General features: G+C 36.3%; 1 protein-coding gene across 5 annotated transcripts in view; it reads left to right on the top strand.

Moving 5' to 3' along the window:
- Rab28 (RAB28, member RAS oncogene family) overlaps positions 1-17,362 on the top strand; it is an 85,539-nt gene that overhangs the window by 16,132 nt on the left and 52,045 nt on the right. For all 5 annotated transcript variants that reach the window (XM_021162258.2, XM_021162255.2, XM_021162256.1 and 2 more), the window contains exon 4: positions 4,459-4,588. In XM_021162258.2, coding sequence (XP_021017917.1) covers positions 4,459-4,588 — 130 coding nt within the window. The remainder of the gene's footprint in view (positions 1-4,458; positions 4,589-17,362) is intronic.

Below are 17,362 nucleotides of genomic sequence, written 5' to 3'. Positions count from 1 at the left end.
GAGTGTGTAGTCTTAACTGAAGGGCCACTCCATCTCTGCAGCTACGGGGATGTCATCATCTAGGCTACCAGGGCTCCTGTAAGTACTACCTCACCCAAGCTCTGTAAGTGAGCCCTGTAAACTTACGAGTTCCTTAAATTGGATTTTGGTGGAATGCACTTTGTTTTGTCTTTGGTGCCTTATATTGATGGGATAGATCCTTTTGTACATCCCCCAGGGAAGAGTTCCTGTAGTAAATGTCCAATAATTTTCTACTGAAAATGGACAAAGTGAGTGAATAACAAGAATTTAGGAAAATGGACCTTTGATATGAAGTTTTATGTTGCTTTGGCCCTGGATGTGTTGTACCTTTTAGGTACAGTTCTAGGTGCCAGAAATATCAGTTCCTATAGTATCTGTTTCATCCCACCAGTGTTTTTTAGTTTGAAAGAATTCTTTTCAGTAGAATTATGTGCTTGTAGTTGCTCTTATCTTGAAGCTCTGCTGATACTGTGCCAAAATATGGAAGGAGGGCAAAGTTCTTTCTTTTAATGAAAACATGTCAGTCTTTCAGTGGGCTTCAGCTCAATGAGAGGCTGGCTAGAGGAGCAGAAGTTGGAAACGTTCTTTCACCCAAGGGATATGATGCTTTGAAGAGTATTGCAATGGTTACTTTCTCCTTGTCAGAACCAGGAGTGAACCTTTTCTTGCTCTGCGTGTTCCTGGAGATAAATCTTGTGAAAGTATGGTGTGGTTTGAAGACTGGGCTGCTCAGAGTCCCTCGTGCTTCAGTCAGGCCACAGTTCATTATGGGTTGTCAGCATTACTGTGTAGATAATCCTCTGACCCAGGGAAGTAGGTCTTGTCTGTGACTGTCTGCATTTACTGTGCTTTCCTTGATGTGCTCCCGTCTCAGTTCTCTAATGAGCCCTGAAAAAAATCTGGTTTTTCTGTTTTAAGGACAGAGGTGATGACCAAAGTTCTTTATATGTCAGAAGCCAAAACTCCTAAAGTTTCTTTTGCATTTTGTTGTTTTGTTTTCATATCAGCTTTTCAGATATTTCTATGTAACACTGAAAGTCAAATCCAGTAATAATTATGATAATAAGAACAAAGATAAAGTAGTTAGTTGTTTTTATGTTTAATTGTGTCAAGAATATTTGGGTTAGAGGATAGCTAGGTTAGTGAATGAAGTTTATTTATTTATTTTTATGAGTCTAAAAGAATCCTTTGACTGAGAGATATGGGGACACATTGGTCTAAAATAGGGATTGGCAGGCTTTCTTATAAAGAGTTAGATGTAAATATTTCGGGGAAGACTTGCAGGCTATTATCTCTTTTGCAGTGAGTCAGGTCTGCAGTTGTAACGCTAAAGCAACCACTGATAATTCTTAAGTAAAACAGCGTTAAATAGAAGCTTATGAAATATCCATGGACTTGAACCTTTCTTGGAGATCCACATGCCTACACCTTCTGAATCCTTGACTTAAAGGCATGTACCACTGTGTTAGCCATCAGTACATGGTGGCATATGTGTTCTACTTGCATGTGTTCTGTCTGACTCAGCTATTGTTCTACCTTGAGTAAAGATTTTCATGCATTAATCAAAAGGTTCCATAATCTCAAGGATTAGTTATCACATATTGGCCTTTGTTTAATGAGTATTAAACACTTCAAAGTTGCCATGAGTATTGACATTGAATAATAAAAGTCATGTACAGTAATGCTAGAAAGATGACTTAGCAAGTAAAACCAGTGAATATTGTTCCAGAGGACCTGGCTCCAATTCCCAGCACCCACAGGGCAGCTTATAACTGTCTATAACTTCTGTTCCAGGGATGTGACATACTCATACAGACATACATGCAATATTGGTGTACATACAAATAAAATAAATTACTAAAAAGTCATGTACAGTTAGCAAATTGCTAATTTCATATTAACTATTTGGTGTGTGTTCTTAGTCTCTTAATTATATAGCTGTATTAAACATTTTTTTAAAATATTTATTTATTTATTTTATTATATGTAAGTACACTGTAGCTGTCTTCAGACACTCCAGAAGAGGGCATCAGATTTTGTTATGGATGGTTGTGAGTCACCATGTGGTTGCTGGGATTTGAACTCAGGACCTTTGGAAGAGCAGTCGGCACTCTTAACCGCTGAGCCATCTCACAAGCCCCTGTATTAAACATTTTTAAAGCGAGATCACAAAGAATAATTAAAGGTGTGTCCAGGCTTAGAATCCAAGGGTAGAACTCTTTCAGCAGTTCCATCATTCCCTACAGAGAGAGGTCAAATCAGTAAGTTGGGGAGTAGCTGTCTCTAGAGTTCAGCTTTGGAACTATATTCTTCAGGAAATAGAAATTTGGTCAGTGATCAGAAAGGTTTTTGAGGCTGAGTCTTGCTCTGTAGTCTAGACTGTTGTAGAGTTTACTCTACAGTAGAGGCTAGACTCAACAGTCTTGCCCTAGCTTCTGCAGTTCTGTGAGAATAGCTGCAAGATACCACATCCGACTTTAAAGTTACAGAATAATGAAACTTAAAAGGATCTTGGGGACTCATGAATCTTATTATAAGATTCAGGTTTTTTCCCAATGTGTATGGGTATTTTGTCTGCATGTTTTATCTGTGCATCACATGTTTGCAATTTCCCCATAGGCCAGAAGAGAATGTTGGATCCTCTGAAACTAGACTTACAGACTGATAACAGCTGTCATATGGGTGCTGGGAACTGAACCAGTTCCTCTGGAAGAAAAGCCAGTTCTCTTAACCCTTGAACCATCTCTCTACTCCCTAGAAATCTATTTTTAAAAATAAGAAATAGGTGACTTAAGGGCCAGTGTGGCTTAATAAAAGCTCAGTACTGGAAGATCATATCAGCATCCAATTTGTTCTAATTTTAGAAACTCAATTAATTTTTGGAAGTTTTTGTGAGTTGTTGAATACACTCACAATTAAATTTTTCATATAAATTAAAAAATGTTGTTAGAAATGCTATGTGATCAAAATGAATTATTTACTAGCTGATATAATTTCTGTTGTCTGGGCTCCCAAGGTTGTTCACATTTATAGTTTGTGTGTTGGGAAGAAATGTTATGAAGTATTCCAGTAGTGTATATATTCAGTAATGTCACATTGATAGCAGCCGCAGTGGAATTCCACCCTTATTACCAATTTATTACTTGCTGTGACTACTGTGTTGTATACTAACCTATTTATATGTCTAGGTTTCCTGGAAGGCTTTCTTGAAGTTTAGCATACTTGTACTTTAGCATTCACCTCCCCAGCAGCCAGCATAATGCATGGTATAGCATCTGCAGGCAAACATATTTAGTCCTTAGTCCTTGGCTACAGTCCTGGTTCCATCAATTATCTATCTGGGTCATCTTGGTTATTATAACCATTTATCCATAAAATGGGGATAATGCCAATCTCTGTAGGAGATATGAGGATTGGTGTAAAGATTTCAATCTGTGTTTGATACGTAGCAAATGCAAAATAGTCATTTTATTATAACATAAGAAGCAGACATGAATTCCATGAGTGACTTATCCTGTAAGCAGAGATTTGTATTAAGTGTTTGACCACAAACTGGATGACAATCAAGAATGTAGTTTGTGTATGTATATACTTCTCTTTTTTTCTTTCATAATATAATGGGATAAATTAAAAAGGAATATGATATATAAGAGGCAGGAAGCAACCCCTCTCTTATATTTAGCTTTTCTTGGACTCTTATTATAGTATCACATCCAGTTTTGCATTGCTCATTTTAAAGAGGATGTCAAAAAACTCTATGTAGTGTGTCCTGGGAAGACTCAATAGCCATGATTAAAGGGACAGAAAATAGGCCCTTTGAGGCAGCCTTAAGGAATAGCGTTTATTTACTCTGGAAAGCGTCTGGTAAGGAGTTACTTAACTGTCTTCAAGTATATGAGGGGTTATTATAAGGAGGATACTTTCCAGTTGTTCTCTAAATGCACAGAGGACTAAAAGAGGAAATCCACAATTCATTTAAAGAAAATTGTGTTAAACACTGAAATTGCCTATCAAGGGACATCATGGAATCTTCATTTTTGAAGACATTTAAAATTGCAGCAGCAGCATATGGTTTCTTATTGAAAAGTTTGAATGTTTGACTTTGTGAAAATAAGAGGCAGTATGTAGTCTTTGCACTTTACTGTGATAGAATTTTCTTATCCTGAATTCACTAAGAATTCTTTAGGTATCTTACTGGGAAATTACTTAGAATTTTGAAAAAAATTATATCTAGCTTGCATTGCATCTTTGTTTCATAGTTTATTGTAAATGGGATTATTTGTTACTGTTTCTACTTAACTCACTTAAGTTGAAATCAATTTATATATAAAAGCAACTTCATTTTATAATATACTTGATATATCTGAAACTTTGAAGAGTATTATTCATATTATTTCAAACATATACTATAAATATTCTATAATTCTTTTGTGACAGGGAATCCTCTTGGTATATGATATTACAAACTACCAAAGCTTTGAGAATTTGGAAGATTGGTATTCTGTGGTGAAGACAGTAAGTGAAGAGTCAGAAACTCAGCCCCTGGTTGCTTTAGTGGGCAATAAAAGTAAGTTGTTACTACTTATTTATGTGTAGTAAGTTTTTGTGCTTCTGTGAACTGAATGTTTGTGTTTTCCCACCAACTGATATATTGAGACTCAGGTTTCCAATATGGTGGTAAGTAGAGGAATAGCTTTTACAAAGTCGTGATAGTAGAGCCCTCATGAATGGGATTAGTGGGCCTTATTAAAAAAACACACACACACACAACAGGATTCTTTTCCTTAGAAAGAAGGTGGCCATCAAACCAGGAAGAGGGCTCACATCAATATCTTGCTGGCACCTTGAAGTTGAACTTACCAGTCTCTGGAACTAAAAAAAATAAAGTCTGCTTATTGGTCTTTTGTAGTTCATTATGATGATCTAAGGTGTGAAGGCAGTTGCCTTCCTTTTTTTCTTTTTAAAGACAGGGTTTCTTTCTTTGTGTGTAGCCCAGGCTGTCCTGTAACTTCAGTCTGTAGACCAGGCTGGACTCAAACTCAGTGATCTGCCTGCCTCTGCCTCCAGAGTGTCCAGCTGGCATTTGCCTATATTGTTGATCATTTTATTCCTAAAATATATTTGATATCTGGAAATAGATTTTTTTGGAGTTTAAGTAGAAAACTTTTTAAAATATGGATAAGCAGCCAACAACATTTTTTTTTCCATAAGCAACATCTAATCTTTGAACTTCGTAGTATATGATATGGCTTACATTGCACTCACATTGAAAGAATAACTTTCAACCATGTGAACAGTCATTACAGTGAGATTAAGACCTATTGTTCAGTAACTGTTTTGAGGCTTGCTCTGTCATAATTGTTCTGTGGCTTTTGGCTGCTTTTGTAAAGGTAAGTTCAAGACAGATAGTGTATGTTCTGGCTTCCTGTGATCTTCAGGAAGCAGCTTGGACTGTTAGGACTGCTGACATAGCTGGAGATTTTATGACATTACACTGTAGCTTTAGCTCTGTTCCAGGGGCTTTGCAACAGTTCACCTTATGACCTATTCTAAAAACGGAATAGTGCCTGGGTAGCACTTCATTATTCCTCGTCCCATGTTTTATAAACTTTTTCTGAAATTTTAAAAGCTTATTTCTGAAATGCAGATAATTTTTTTGTGTGTATGTATGTGGGGGAGAGTGTATTGTGTTAGGGAGGAATACTTGGTAAAAAGTATAAATAAGTAATTTTTTGAGATCAGTAATTTTATGATATATATAGCCTCTAGAAATTATAAAACTAAACCAGGGACTCAACTACTATTTGGTTCATTGACCTGTACTACTTTTGAAAAGAAAATATTAAGAGATTTTTAGATACATGAGGTATTATGGTGCAATCTGATATTCTCCAATTTACTTGAGGTCAGAGAAAGAGAAAATAAACTTAAATTATACCATGGAGGATTTAGTTGGGAACTGTTTTCTTGAGTACAAGAGTTGTTACATCAATGCCTGTCTATATCACTAAGAGAATTAGCTTCTCTAAATGTCTGAAACATGCAGTACATTTTTCTCTGTAATTATTTAGGGAATAGTATTTCCTAAAGGGTGACCTAGTATTTCTGCATTGTAGTTTTATATACTAAGATGAGCATTTAATAAACCTAATCTCTAGTTTAAAACCATTACAAAACAGGTGTGAAGCCATTTCTCTGCAAAGTTAAAAATAATACTGTCAGCTGTCTAGAAAAAAGTATTATATGTCACAAAATTGCATGGCCTTTGGTAGAAATTGTAGTTTTTTTTTTTCTTTAGTTTTAACTAAAAATTGCACATCTGTTTTATAAGTAATTCTTTTGGAGTGGATTATGATTTGTAGTTCATTGAAATCTTCCTTCCAAATAATAGGTTTTGGTCACTTTGGGTTCTATTTTTGTGTGTAGCTTTTCATTTTAGATGATAATTTCTTGGTCAGTTGTCATGTTACCAAAGCATTAACTTATATTCTACTTATACTTTTGTTGGAGGTTTCCCACCATCATATGGGAAGCTGCAGAGGAAAGAGTGAAATTGGGATTTGGTTTCATTTCTTTTGGGATATAGCTAACCGTCATCTGAGATAATGGCATAGTAGAGTATAATTATATGCAATAAGCTGTGTGCTTAGGTTATCCTGTGACACGTCCACCACTGATTGATGTCAACAACAGAATATTAGACTAGATGAAATATTGCTCTAGGCTGGTGGTAATATGCCCAGGTATTAAAAATAAGACCTTATGTAAGTTATTTAAATTTTTTCAGAAAATTAATAGATTGTTTTTTTTAATAGATTGTTTTATTTGAGGTTTATTGTTAAAAATGTTTTTTTTAATAGATTGTTTTATTTGAGGTTTATTGTTAAAAAATTCATACTTTTCATTTTTGAGGTAGTGATAACCCCTTTCTTTAAAAACTGTGTATTTATAATATGTCCCCTCAGAATGACACAAAGCAGAGAATATAGTTACATATGTGACACAGTTACAAAGACTGTTACATATGTGACACAGGCTACATGTGAATGTTTCCTGGCTGTTACTTACTGTCTAATCTTTTATTAGCCCAATTTCATGTGATTATAGAGTGAAGGATTATGCCACAGTTAAGCCTATTAGGTCTTTAACTTTGAGTCTCCTGAATATTTTACAATTTGTGTTTCTAAATTGATGTTTTATAAGTTAATATAATAGTGTATATTTATTTTCTATTTGGGAATACAATTTTATTTAAAAAGTAGCAAAATCCACAAAAGATAGCACATTATAAAGCAAGAGAAACTATGGATTAAGAGTAGAAACTGCTGAGTTGGAGGCCAGCCTGGTCTACAGAGTGAGTTCCAGGACAGCCAAGACTACACAGAGAAACCCTGTCTCAAAAAAAACAAAAACAAAAACAAAAACAAACCACAAAAAGAGAGTAGAAACTGGTTTGTTATACTCCTGTTTAAACATATTCACCTTTGGCTGAAATGTGTTTTCATTTTTATTTTATTTATTGTTTTATTGAAAATAGATTTTTTTTCATACTCTACATTCTCATGAGGGTTTCCTCTCCTATCCCCTCCCAGTTTTTCCCCATCCAGATCCTTAGCCCTCTGTCTTACAAAACAAACAAATGCCTAAGAAATAATGATAACGTAAACTACACACAGAAATTCCATTTAGACGCAAAACAAGGGGCCATAATATATACATAAAGGACATGTAAGGTTATTGACTTTATTTTGTGTTGGCCATCTACTGCTGGGCATTGAGAGTGTCCCCCCCCCCCACCCCCAGTGAGACTCCCTTGGAGAAAACTAATTTTTTAGTTGCAAGAGATTTTCAATTGGAGCTAGCTTTTTGGTTAGGAATGCAGGTATGTGTCCACATCTCCTCTCAGTTTGGGGTACCATCTGGTGTAGACCCGTGCAAGTCCTGTGCATGCTGTCAGTCTCTTAGGTTCATATGTTTACATTATACATCGGTTGTGCAGTTTTAGAAGGTCTTGTTTTTTTGATGTCTTTTGTACCCTCTAGCTCTTACATTCTTTCTTGCTTCCTCTTCTGTGGGGTTCCCAAGCCCTGAGAGATTTTTATTTATTTATTTTTGTGGAACACAAAGCATACCTAAATACTCCCTGTTTAGGGCTGCTGTTTCAAGGTCTTTCACTCTCTGCACATTGTCTGGCTGTGGGTCTCTGTATTTCTTCCCAACTGTTGTAGGAGGAAGCTTCTATGATGATGGATAAGCAAAGCACTGACCAATGAGTATAGCAGAATGTAGGAGTCATTTTATCACTGTGTACTTTCAGTAGAACAGTAGTATTTGGTCCCTGGGCTATTTAGTTTCCACTTCTTGATTACTCAAGCAGTGTTGGGTGTGGTTTCTATCCTGTATAAGTAGGCTTCTTATAGGGTTTCTTGGGGGCAGAGCTTTCCAGGGTGACGATTGGTGGGATTTCAATTCCTGAGCTTGAGGCGAGTTCAGGGATTGGTGGGATTTCAAGCAGGCTTTTTACTCTGTAGGGTGGAGGTTGGACACCTTCATCTGGAGGTGTTGGAGCCATTAGAGTGTTGTGTGGGCAGAGCCCCTTCTCTGAGGGACTTACAATATCCATATGTAAATGAATACATACCATATTTGTCTTTGTGGGTCTGGGTTACCTCATGCAGTGATTCTTTTTCCTATCTCTATACATTTACCTCTGAATTTTATAATTTAATTTTTAATGGCTGAGTAAAATTTCATTATTTGTATATGTACTACATTATCTTCATTCATCTGTTGATGGACATATAGGTTATTTCAAATTTCTGACTATTATAAGTAGATCAGCGATGAGCATGGTTGAGCAAGTGTCTCTATAGAGAATGAAGTATCTTTTGGTTATATGCCCAAGAGTGGTGTAGCAGGATCTTGAGATAAACTCACTGTTGTGTTCTATTTCTTACACCTTAAAGAGAATATGTTGAACAGAAATACAGCCTGTAGAAATGTTAGCAGCTATAGTTAAGTCTTAGTTAAAGTTATTTGGAGAACATACTCATAATATATTGTGGACTTATCATTAGTAGGGTATGTAATTACTTGCTTTTTATTAAAAATGGAAACATTTTTAGAAAAATAGAACAATTTTTTAGCCTATATTCTATTCTAAAAATCTGTCAGACATTAGTTAGTGATAGATCTTTGTACAACCTAAGATAGTACCTGAAATATAGAGTGTTGTTTAAGAGCAGAGGGCTTTGGCTATAGAGAGACTTATTTTACAAATACAGTTTCTATATTTAACAAAAATGTATGTCTTCACATCTTTAAGTCTTGATTCCTTAAACCTGGAAATGAGAACAGTAGTTTCTGTTTGATACGTTTAAAGATTAAGAGAAATAGTATAGTGTATGAAAAGCAATGAATGTTTTATATATAGGAAGCACTCAATTTTTATTTCAGTGTTAATCGTAGTTTTTTTAAAAGCATGAAATATACATAGCTTCTATCTGGATGATCACACATTATAGGCCATTAGATCCAAAATAGATGTCCTATGAAACTGTCAGGGAGGGAATGATTTTTAGGAAATCCTTTGTCACTATCTTATTCTCCCCTTTCCTATGTGCTGGGGGCCGGGCCATTTGTTCAACAAACTTTAAAATATAGATATGGCATATTAAGCTGGCCATTGTTAGTTTTCTCAAAGATTGAGCCAGAGGCACTGCTCAAAAAGTGGTTAGTGATTCCGTTACAATCTCTGGTCTTGTTACATCTGAAAACAATTATATGCATAAAAGGCAGGGAACTGAATCCACCTGGCTTAGTCCCTGTTTCCCTGCTGTCGTGCTTTTCCAGCTTTGGGGAACTCTAGCTTGAAGAGGCCATATTGCAAAGCTTAGGACTATTTGATTCACTTACGAACACCTTGGTGGGTCTGGCCATGCCTCTCATACAGATAGCCTCCTGACTGGTGGTCCTGCTCCCTGTTTTGTTCAATTAGTTGCCAAAGGAAAAATCATAGGTTTCTCCTACTTAAAACCTTTAATCGTTTCTTATTGTTCTGAGTGAAATCTAGTCTCCTCCAGGTTTACAAAGTCTAGGTGATTTGACTCTAACCTGCCTTGTAGGAACATAATCTATGTTTCCTATGCTCAAGGCTTGTTCCTCATCCTGCACCCTCCCCTGCCTTTCTTTTCATAAGCCATCCAAGTTCATGTCTTCTGCAGGACATGATTTTCTTCTTGGTCTTTGCTTTCCATTAGCTTTGTGTTGTCACTCTCATCTTGTCCTGATAGTCATCTTCAAGTTACTGCTTTTGGCAGCTCAATCTCAAGGAGCCACCTAGGCCTTTGTGTGGTCATTGTGATCAGTCATTTGTGTGGTCTTACTGTCATCTGATACTGTGTCTTGTATGTCTTTCTACACTAAAACTAAATTTCATGAAAATTAAGAATATCATTACCTGCATAATGGATAAAAGCCTAGTTATGAAGACGGTTGAAACTAGAAGTGTTTGTGGCTCAGAAAGTTAGTCAGGGAAATGCTTTTCATTCTTTCTTTTAAAAAATTGTTTGAGAACTTCCAAACAACATGCATACAACATGAAAATGGTTTTCCTCAATACAGAAAAGGTATCATTAGATGTCCTAAAGGCCAGTTTGTCCCCTGGATTTCCCCTTAGGGAATATTGCCAGTGGGAGTGCCTTAGAAACTGCAGCACAGTTATATTATGCTTGTTCATGTTTGAAACAAAATATAGATTTCATGTCATTTTTTGATTATATAAATAGAAAAGTTTAGAATGTTTGCTGTTTCCTAGTTTGATTTTTTTTGTTAGAAACCTGTATATTGGTTTTATTTCCAAGATTTTAATTTTTGTTTGCATTGAAATATAGTTTTAATTTCTCTTCAGTGCTTTAGGCAAGATTATAACAAATAAAATGAAAATATGGGAATATTAACTTTTTAAAGATTGATTTAAAACTTAGTTCATTCTTTATAATTATGTATCATCTTAATTTGTCATTTTCTCTCTTTAATCTATTACGTTTTCTTACCATCTGATCCATCAGCTTTCTTCTTCCCCAGCTAGCTCACATTCTGAGGTGGATAGATTGTAAACAGAGTTAACAGGGGTTACATGGGAGCTGCCCTGACCCTGATTTATAGCTTCTTGGTTAGTGGTGGTAGGGTGGTTATCAGGAACATGTATTGGGGGTAGGAATTACCATGCACCAGCATAGAGTGGATGGATGAATGATTTCTGCTCTTAAAGATATTAACCAGATCCTTTCCCAAATAAAGACTAATAACTCAGATTTTTAAACAATCTTCATGACAGATGAGGGCATAGAGAAGAGTGCATCAGGACTATTTAACAATGCAGAGTGTATATTCTTCCTAACAGTGATTGATTGTTCCTGGAGTACTATCTGCCCAGGAAGTGATGTTTTACACTGGGAAGTTGAAAGGTTACATTTTAACATACCCTATAAGTTGTGTTCTCTGTGCTCAGTGCACATGTATTAGAAAAATAAGTGCATTTGAAGCTGAAAATTGTATTCGTGCTCTCAATAATATTATCACAAGGCTTTTAAAAGCCTTTTTTGTTGTTAATAAACTGTTGAGAAATGGCTGTGTAGAATTATAGAAACACGATTACTTACACTGTAAATCCTTTGAGGCTTTGAAATTCTTTTATCTGAACAGTAAATAGGTGAGACTGCTAAATAGTTAACATTTGATTCTTACCCTGAGGATTCATATGAACTCCTATAAAATTTATCAGCCACAGTATTATAGCAAGGACATTTATTTTGGAGAGCCCTAATTTATAAAGCATAAACAACTCTTTTATGGATTTGTGAAATTCATTCTGTTTATACTTCTAAACTGAAGCCTTTTGCCCCTTTCCTCATTTTTTTATTACTTTGCATCATTTTAATTTTTTATATTTTGGATATAGCAATTCGAGAAGACCAGACCCAGGTGTTATTTTAGGTAGACCTGCTGCTTCTATTCTCATTGCTCTTTTTCTTTACATGTGCAGTTTGAAAGTAAGTTGCGATTAGTTGCTCAGTAGAAGCTTTTGGAAGAAAGTACAGGAGTCCAGATGAGAAGCAGGTCTCTATCCCGGGTCTTTACATGTATACAGTACTTCAGGGAGTGGTGGCCTCATTTCAGTTTACTTGGATGAGTTCTGTTTCCAAATGTAGTGTGTAAATGTGACTTCAGATGGGTGTGAGAACATCAAATGACTACTGCTATATAGCCATAACCAAAACCTGTTTTTTACCTTCAGTGATGGCATTTTGTTACTGTGTAGTGGTTTTAGATACCTTACCTCAAATAATTTTGACTGTGTGGCAAATTACCTAGCTGAAGAAATTATATGTGCTTAGTTTTGTTTTCTTTGTTTTGGGAAGTTGTGTAATCATTTGAAAAAATAGTTTATACCTTTATGGGTGCTGATGGAAGCCCAAGAGCCCTTTGGATCCCCTGGGGGCTGGAATTAAAGACAATTGTGAGCTGTTTGATGTGGATATTAGATTGAACTGTCTTCTGGGAGAGTAGGAAGTGCTCTTAACTGCAGAGTCCTCTCCTATTCTCTCTTTGTTTCTTTTTTGGTTTCTTTAATGGATTTTGCATTTTAGAAGAAATGACCAAAGATTAGATTAGTCAGCTGTGTTCAGTGGCTCTCCCTGAGATCCCCGCTCTTTTCTGAGGGAAACCTAGGAGGGTGGGTCTGGGGGAACTGCGAGGAGTGGAGGGAGGTGAAGCTGTTTGGATGTAATATGTGAGAGAAGAACAAAACAATAAAAGCTGTAAGACAGATTTATTTGTGAAAATGTGGTTTGTCGATTTTAATGATAAAAATTAGGTCTCATTAATAGTTTATTATAGTTTATATTTGTACTGAGTATAGGACAAATCTAATTTAATAAAAGAAACTGAGGATCAAAAACTTTTTTTAAAACTTGGTGCTGTGATTTTTACTGTACTGTGTAACCTTGGGAAATTGAATTAGCCAGTTTGAGTCATCTTTATAGATGAAAAGAGGGGTGAGGCGGTTGAAGAGATAGCTCAGCAGTAGAGTCTCACTGCATTTACAGAGGATCTGTGTTCTCCGGCAGCTGACTCCGTTCTTTTTTTTTTTTTTTTTTAAATATTTTTTATTACATCTTTTCCTCAATTACATTTCCAATGCTATCCCAAAAGTCCCCCATACCGCCCCCCACTTCCCTACCCACCCATTCCCATTCTTTTGGCCCTGGCATTCCCCTATATTGGGGCATATAAAGTTTGCAAGTCCAATGGGCCTCTCTCCAGTGATGACCGACTAGGCCATCTTTCGATACATATGCAGCTAGAGACAAGAGCTCCGGGTTCTGGTTAGTACATCATGTTGTTCCGACAATAGGGTTGCAGATCCCTTTAGCTCCTTGGGTACTTTCTCTAGCTTCTCCATTGGGAGCCCTGTGATACATCCAATAGCTGACTGTGAGCATCCACTTCTGTGTTTGCTAGGCCCCTGCATAGTCTTCATGACTCCTTTCTTAAACCACATTTGCAGATGGCTTATAGTACACCTCAGTTGTCCTCCTTGTTTCACTGGCCACTTTCCAATTTATTTGCTGATTTCTCTTAATTTTCCCAAATTCTTCAAACATAGCAGCTAGTAATCATCTGTAACTGCAGTTCCAGGATGCTGGCAGCATTCTCTGAACACCATGGGCACCAGGCATGATCCTGGTGTGTATATGCACATGCAGGCAAACATTCATACACATAAATAACTCTAGAAGAAGTACAAGAGAGAAGAGAGCATAGCATCACTGATATAATTTCTCAAACCCTATGTAGTTGCCAGTTGTCAGATTGTGTAATTTAACATATTTTTCATCCTGAGGTTTTAGGAGACTATGATGTTAACTTAGTGTTGTTGGCAAAAAAGCACCTTTTTGTAGAGATGATTTGTTTCCTTTTTTCCCCCCTCCACCCATCTCCCTATCACCTGTCACCCCAACACCCAACTCCTGTCCTCACTCACCCAGAGCCCGCATTTAAACCTGTTGTATTTTCCTCTCTCAAGGAGATCCATAGATCCCACCTCTTTGCCTAACTACTCTGCGTCTATGGATTGTAGCTTGATTATCATTTACTTAGTGGCAAATATCCACTTACAAGCAAAAACATAGCACCTTTATCTTTCTTTCTGGGTCTGGTTTATCTCAGGATGATTTTTTTCTAGTTCCATTCATTTGTTGCAAATTTCATGATGCCATTTAAAAAAATAGCCAAGTAATATTCCATTATATAGATTTACCACATTTTTAAAAATCCATTCTTCTGTTGAGCATCTAGGCTGTTTCCAGTTTCTGGAGATTATGAATAAAACTGCAGTGAACATGGCTGAGTAAGTGATTTTGGGGTAGGATGGAGTATCCTTTGGGTACATGCCCAGGAGTGCTTTAGTTGGTTCTTGAGGTAGATCCATTCCCAACTTTATGAGGAATCACTATTGATTTCCATATTAGCTATTTTAACTTTGCTTATGTAATGGAGGAGTGTTCCTCTTGCTCTGCATCCCTACCAGAATCAGCTGTCACTTCTGTTATTGATCTTAGCTATTCTGTTAGGTGTAATATGGAATCTCAAAGTAGTTTTGCTTTGCATTTCCCTGGTGGATAAGGATGTTAAACATTTCTTTAAAAGTTTCTCAGCCACTTGAGTTTCCTCTATAGAGAATTCTCTGTTTAAATCTCACTCCATTTTAAAATTGGATTACTTACATATTTTTTTGGTATCTAGTTTCTTGTCCTTTATATATTTTAGATATTATTCCTCTCTCAGATGTGGAGATGGTTACATTTTTTTTCCTCATTCTGTAGGTTGCTGCTTTGTCTGAGTAACAGTGTCCTTTATCTTACAGAAGCTTTTCAGTTTCATGAAGTTCAATTTATTAATTGTTGATCTTAATTCCTGTGCTCTCGGTGTTCTGTTCAGAAAGTCATCCACTGTGCTAAGACACTCAAGGAAAGTCATTCACTGTGCTCACTTTGTCTCCTATCAGGTTTGTATGGATTTGCCTTTATGTTGAATTGAGTTTTGTGAAGGGTTATAAGTATAGGTCTATTTGCTTTCTTCTTTATGTAGATTTCCAACGTCATCATGAAGATGCTTTCTAATGATTTTTCTTTTTTGATTTAATTTTGTATCCAGGTACTTTGCTGAAAGTGTTTTATCAGCTGTAGGAGTTCCTTGATAGAATTTTGAGTGTCATTTATGTGTATTATCATACTATCTGCAAATAATGATACTTTAACTTTTTCTTTTCCAATTTGTATCCGTTTGATACCCTTCAGTTATTGCTCTGGCCTTCAAGTACTATATTGAATAGGGATGGAGAGAGTGAACAGCCTTGTCTTGTTCCTGGTTTTAGTGGAATTGCTTTGACTTTTCTTTTCTTTCTTTTTTTTAATTGAATATTTTCTTTATTTACATTTTAAATGTTATTTACTTCCCCAGTTCTCCTTCCCCCCAGAAATTCCCACCTCCCTGCTCTTGAATCCCCCCCCTCCCCACTGGGGCATCGAGCCTTCATAGGACCAAGGGCCTCTCCCTCCCTTTGATGCCCCAACAAGACCGTCATCTTCTGCTACATATGCTGCTAGAGCCATGGGTCCCTCCTATGTGTACTCCTTGGTTGGTGGTTTAGTCCCTGGGAGCTCTTGGGGAGGGTGGTGGTGTCTGGTAGGTTGATATTGTTGTTCTTCCTATGGTGTTGCAGACCCCTTCAGCTCCTTCAGTCCTTTCTCTAACACCTCCATTGGAGTGCTTTGACTTTTCATTTAATGTTTTTTTTCTGCATCTAATCAGATGATCATGTGTTCCTTTCAGTTTGTTTATACAGTGGATTACCTTTATCAATTTACATATGTTGAATCATTCCAGCATCTCTGGGATGAAGCCTGCTTAATAGTGGTTAGACTATCTTTTTGATGTATTCTTGGATTCAGTTTGCAGTATTTTATTGAATATGTTTGCATCTATGTTCATAAAGGAAATGGGTTTGTAATTCACTTTCTTTGTTGGGTCTTTATATGGTTTGGGTGTCAGGGTAATTGTGGCCTTGTTAAATGAATTGGTAATGTTCCCTTTGCTTCTGTTTTGAAGAATACTTCAAGGAGTATTGACATAAACTCTTCTTTGAAAGTCTGGTAGAATTCAGCATTAGAACCACTTGTTCCTACATTTTTTTTGGTTGGGAGACTTTCAATGACTGCTATTTAAGTAGCCACTATAGGTCTGTTTAAATCAGATCTGATTTAGATTTAACTTTGGTAAGTGGTATGTATCTAGAAACTTACACATGTCTTAATTTTTCCAATTTTGAGGTTTTTAAAGTATGTCGTGAGTCTCTGAATTTCCCAGATGTCTGTTGTGAACTCCTTTGTTTGTGATTTTGTTTACTTGGATATTCTCTTTCTGCCCTTTAATTGGACCAGGGTTTGTCAGTATTACTAGTTTTCTCAAGGAGCCATGTTCTTGTTTCATTGAATTTTTCTCCTGTTTTATTGATTGTAGCCCAGAGTTTGATTATTTCTTGTCGTCTTGTCCTTTGTATGTGATTTCTACTATTTGTTCCAGAATTTTCAGGTGTGCTGTTAAGTTACTAATATGAAATAAATCCAGATTTTCTATAAAGTCACTTATTGTTGTAAACTTGCCTCTTAGAACCATCCTTTTTTTGTTTGTTTGTTTGTTTGTTTGTTTTCCAGACAGGGTTTCTCTGTGTAGCCCTGATTGTCCTGGAACTCTGTAGACCATGCTGGCCTCGAACTCAGAAATCCACCTGCCTCTGTCTCCCTAGTGCTGGGATTAAAGGCATGCGGCACCACGCCCGGCTTAGAACCATCTTTATGGTGTCATATAAGTTGGATTTTTGGGTGTATTTATTGTTTTTTTTTTTTTTGTAAATTATACCACTATATTTGACTATTTTTTGGAAACTTATGTCTAGCGAAATAATTCTCATCTTTCTTTTCACAAAAGCAATAACTCTCTTGTCATAGATTAACAAAGATTAAGTAGGCCAATTTATACCAGCAAGGTTATCCTCATGCTTGGTTGACAATAATCTATACATAATAAGGAACAGGTCATCTGTCTCATATCTTGATCTGCTAGACCAACTAATCAACTGTTCTCTGTTCTTATATTCATTTTTTTTAAAACTTTTAATATTTTTATTACATATTTTCCTCAGTTACATTTCCAATGCTATCCCAAAAGTCCCCCATAGCGCCCCCCACTTCCCTACCCACCCATTCCCATTCTTTTG

The sequence above is a fragment of the Mus caroli genome, chromosome 5 (genome assembly GCF_900094665.2).
Source record: "Mus caroli chromosome 5, CAROLI_EIJ_v1.1, whole genome shotgun sequence".
Lineage (NCBI taxonomy): Eukaryota > Metazoa > Chordata > Mammalia > Rodentia > Muridae > Mus > Mus caroli.
This window is presented reverse-complemented; position numbering and strand designations above follow the sequence as displayed.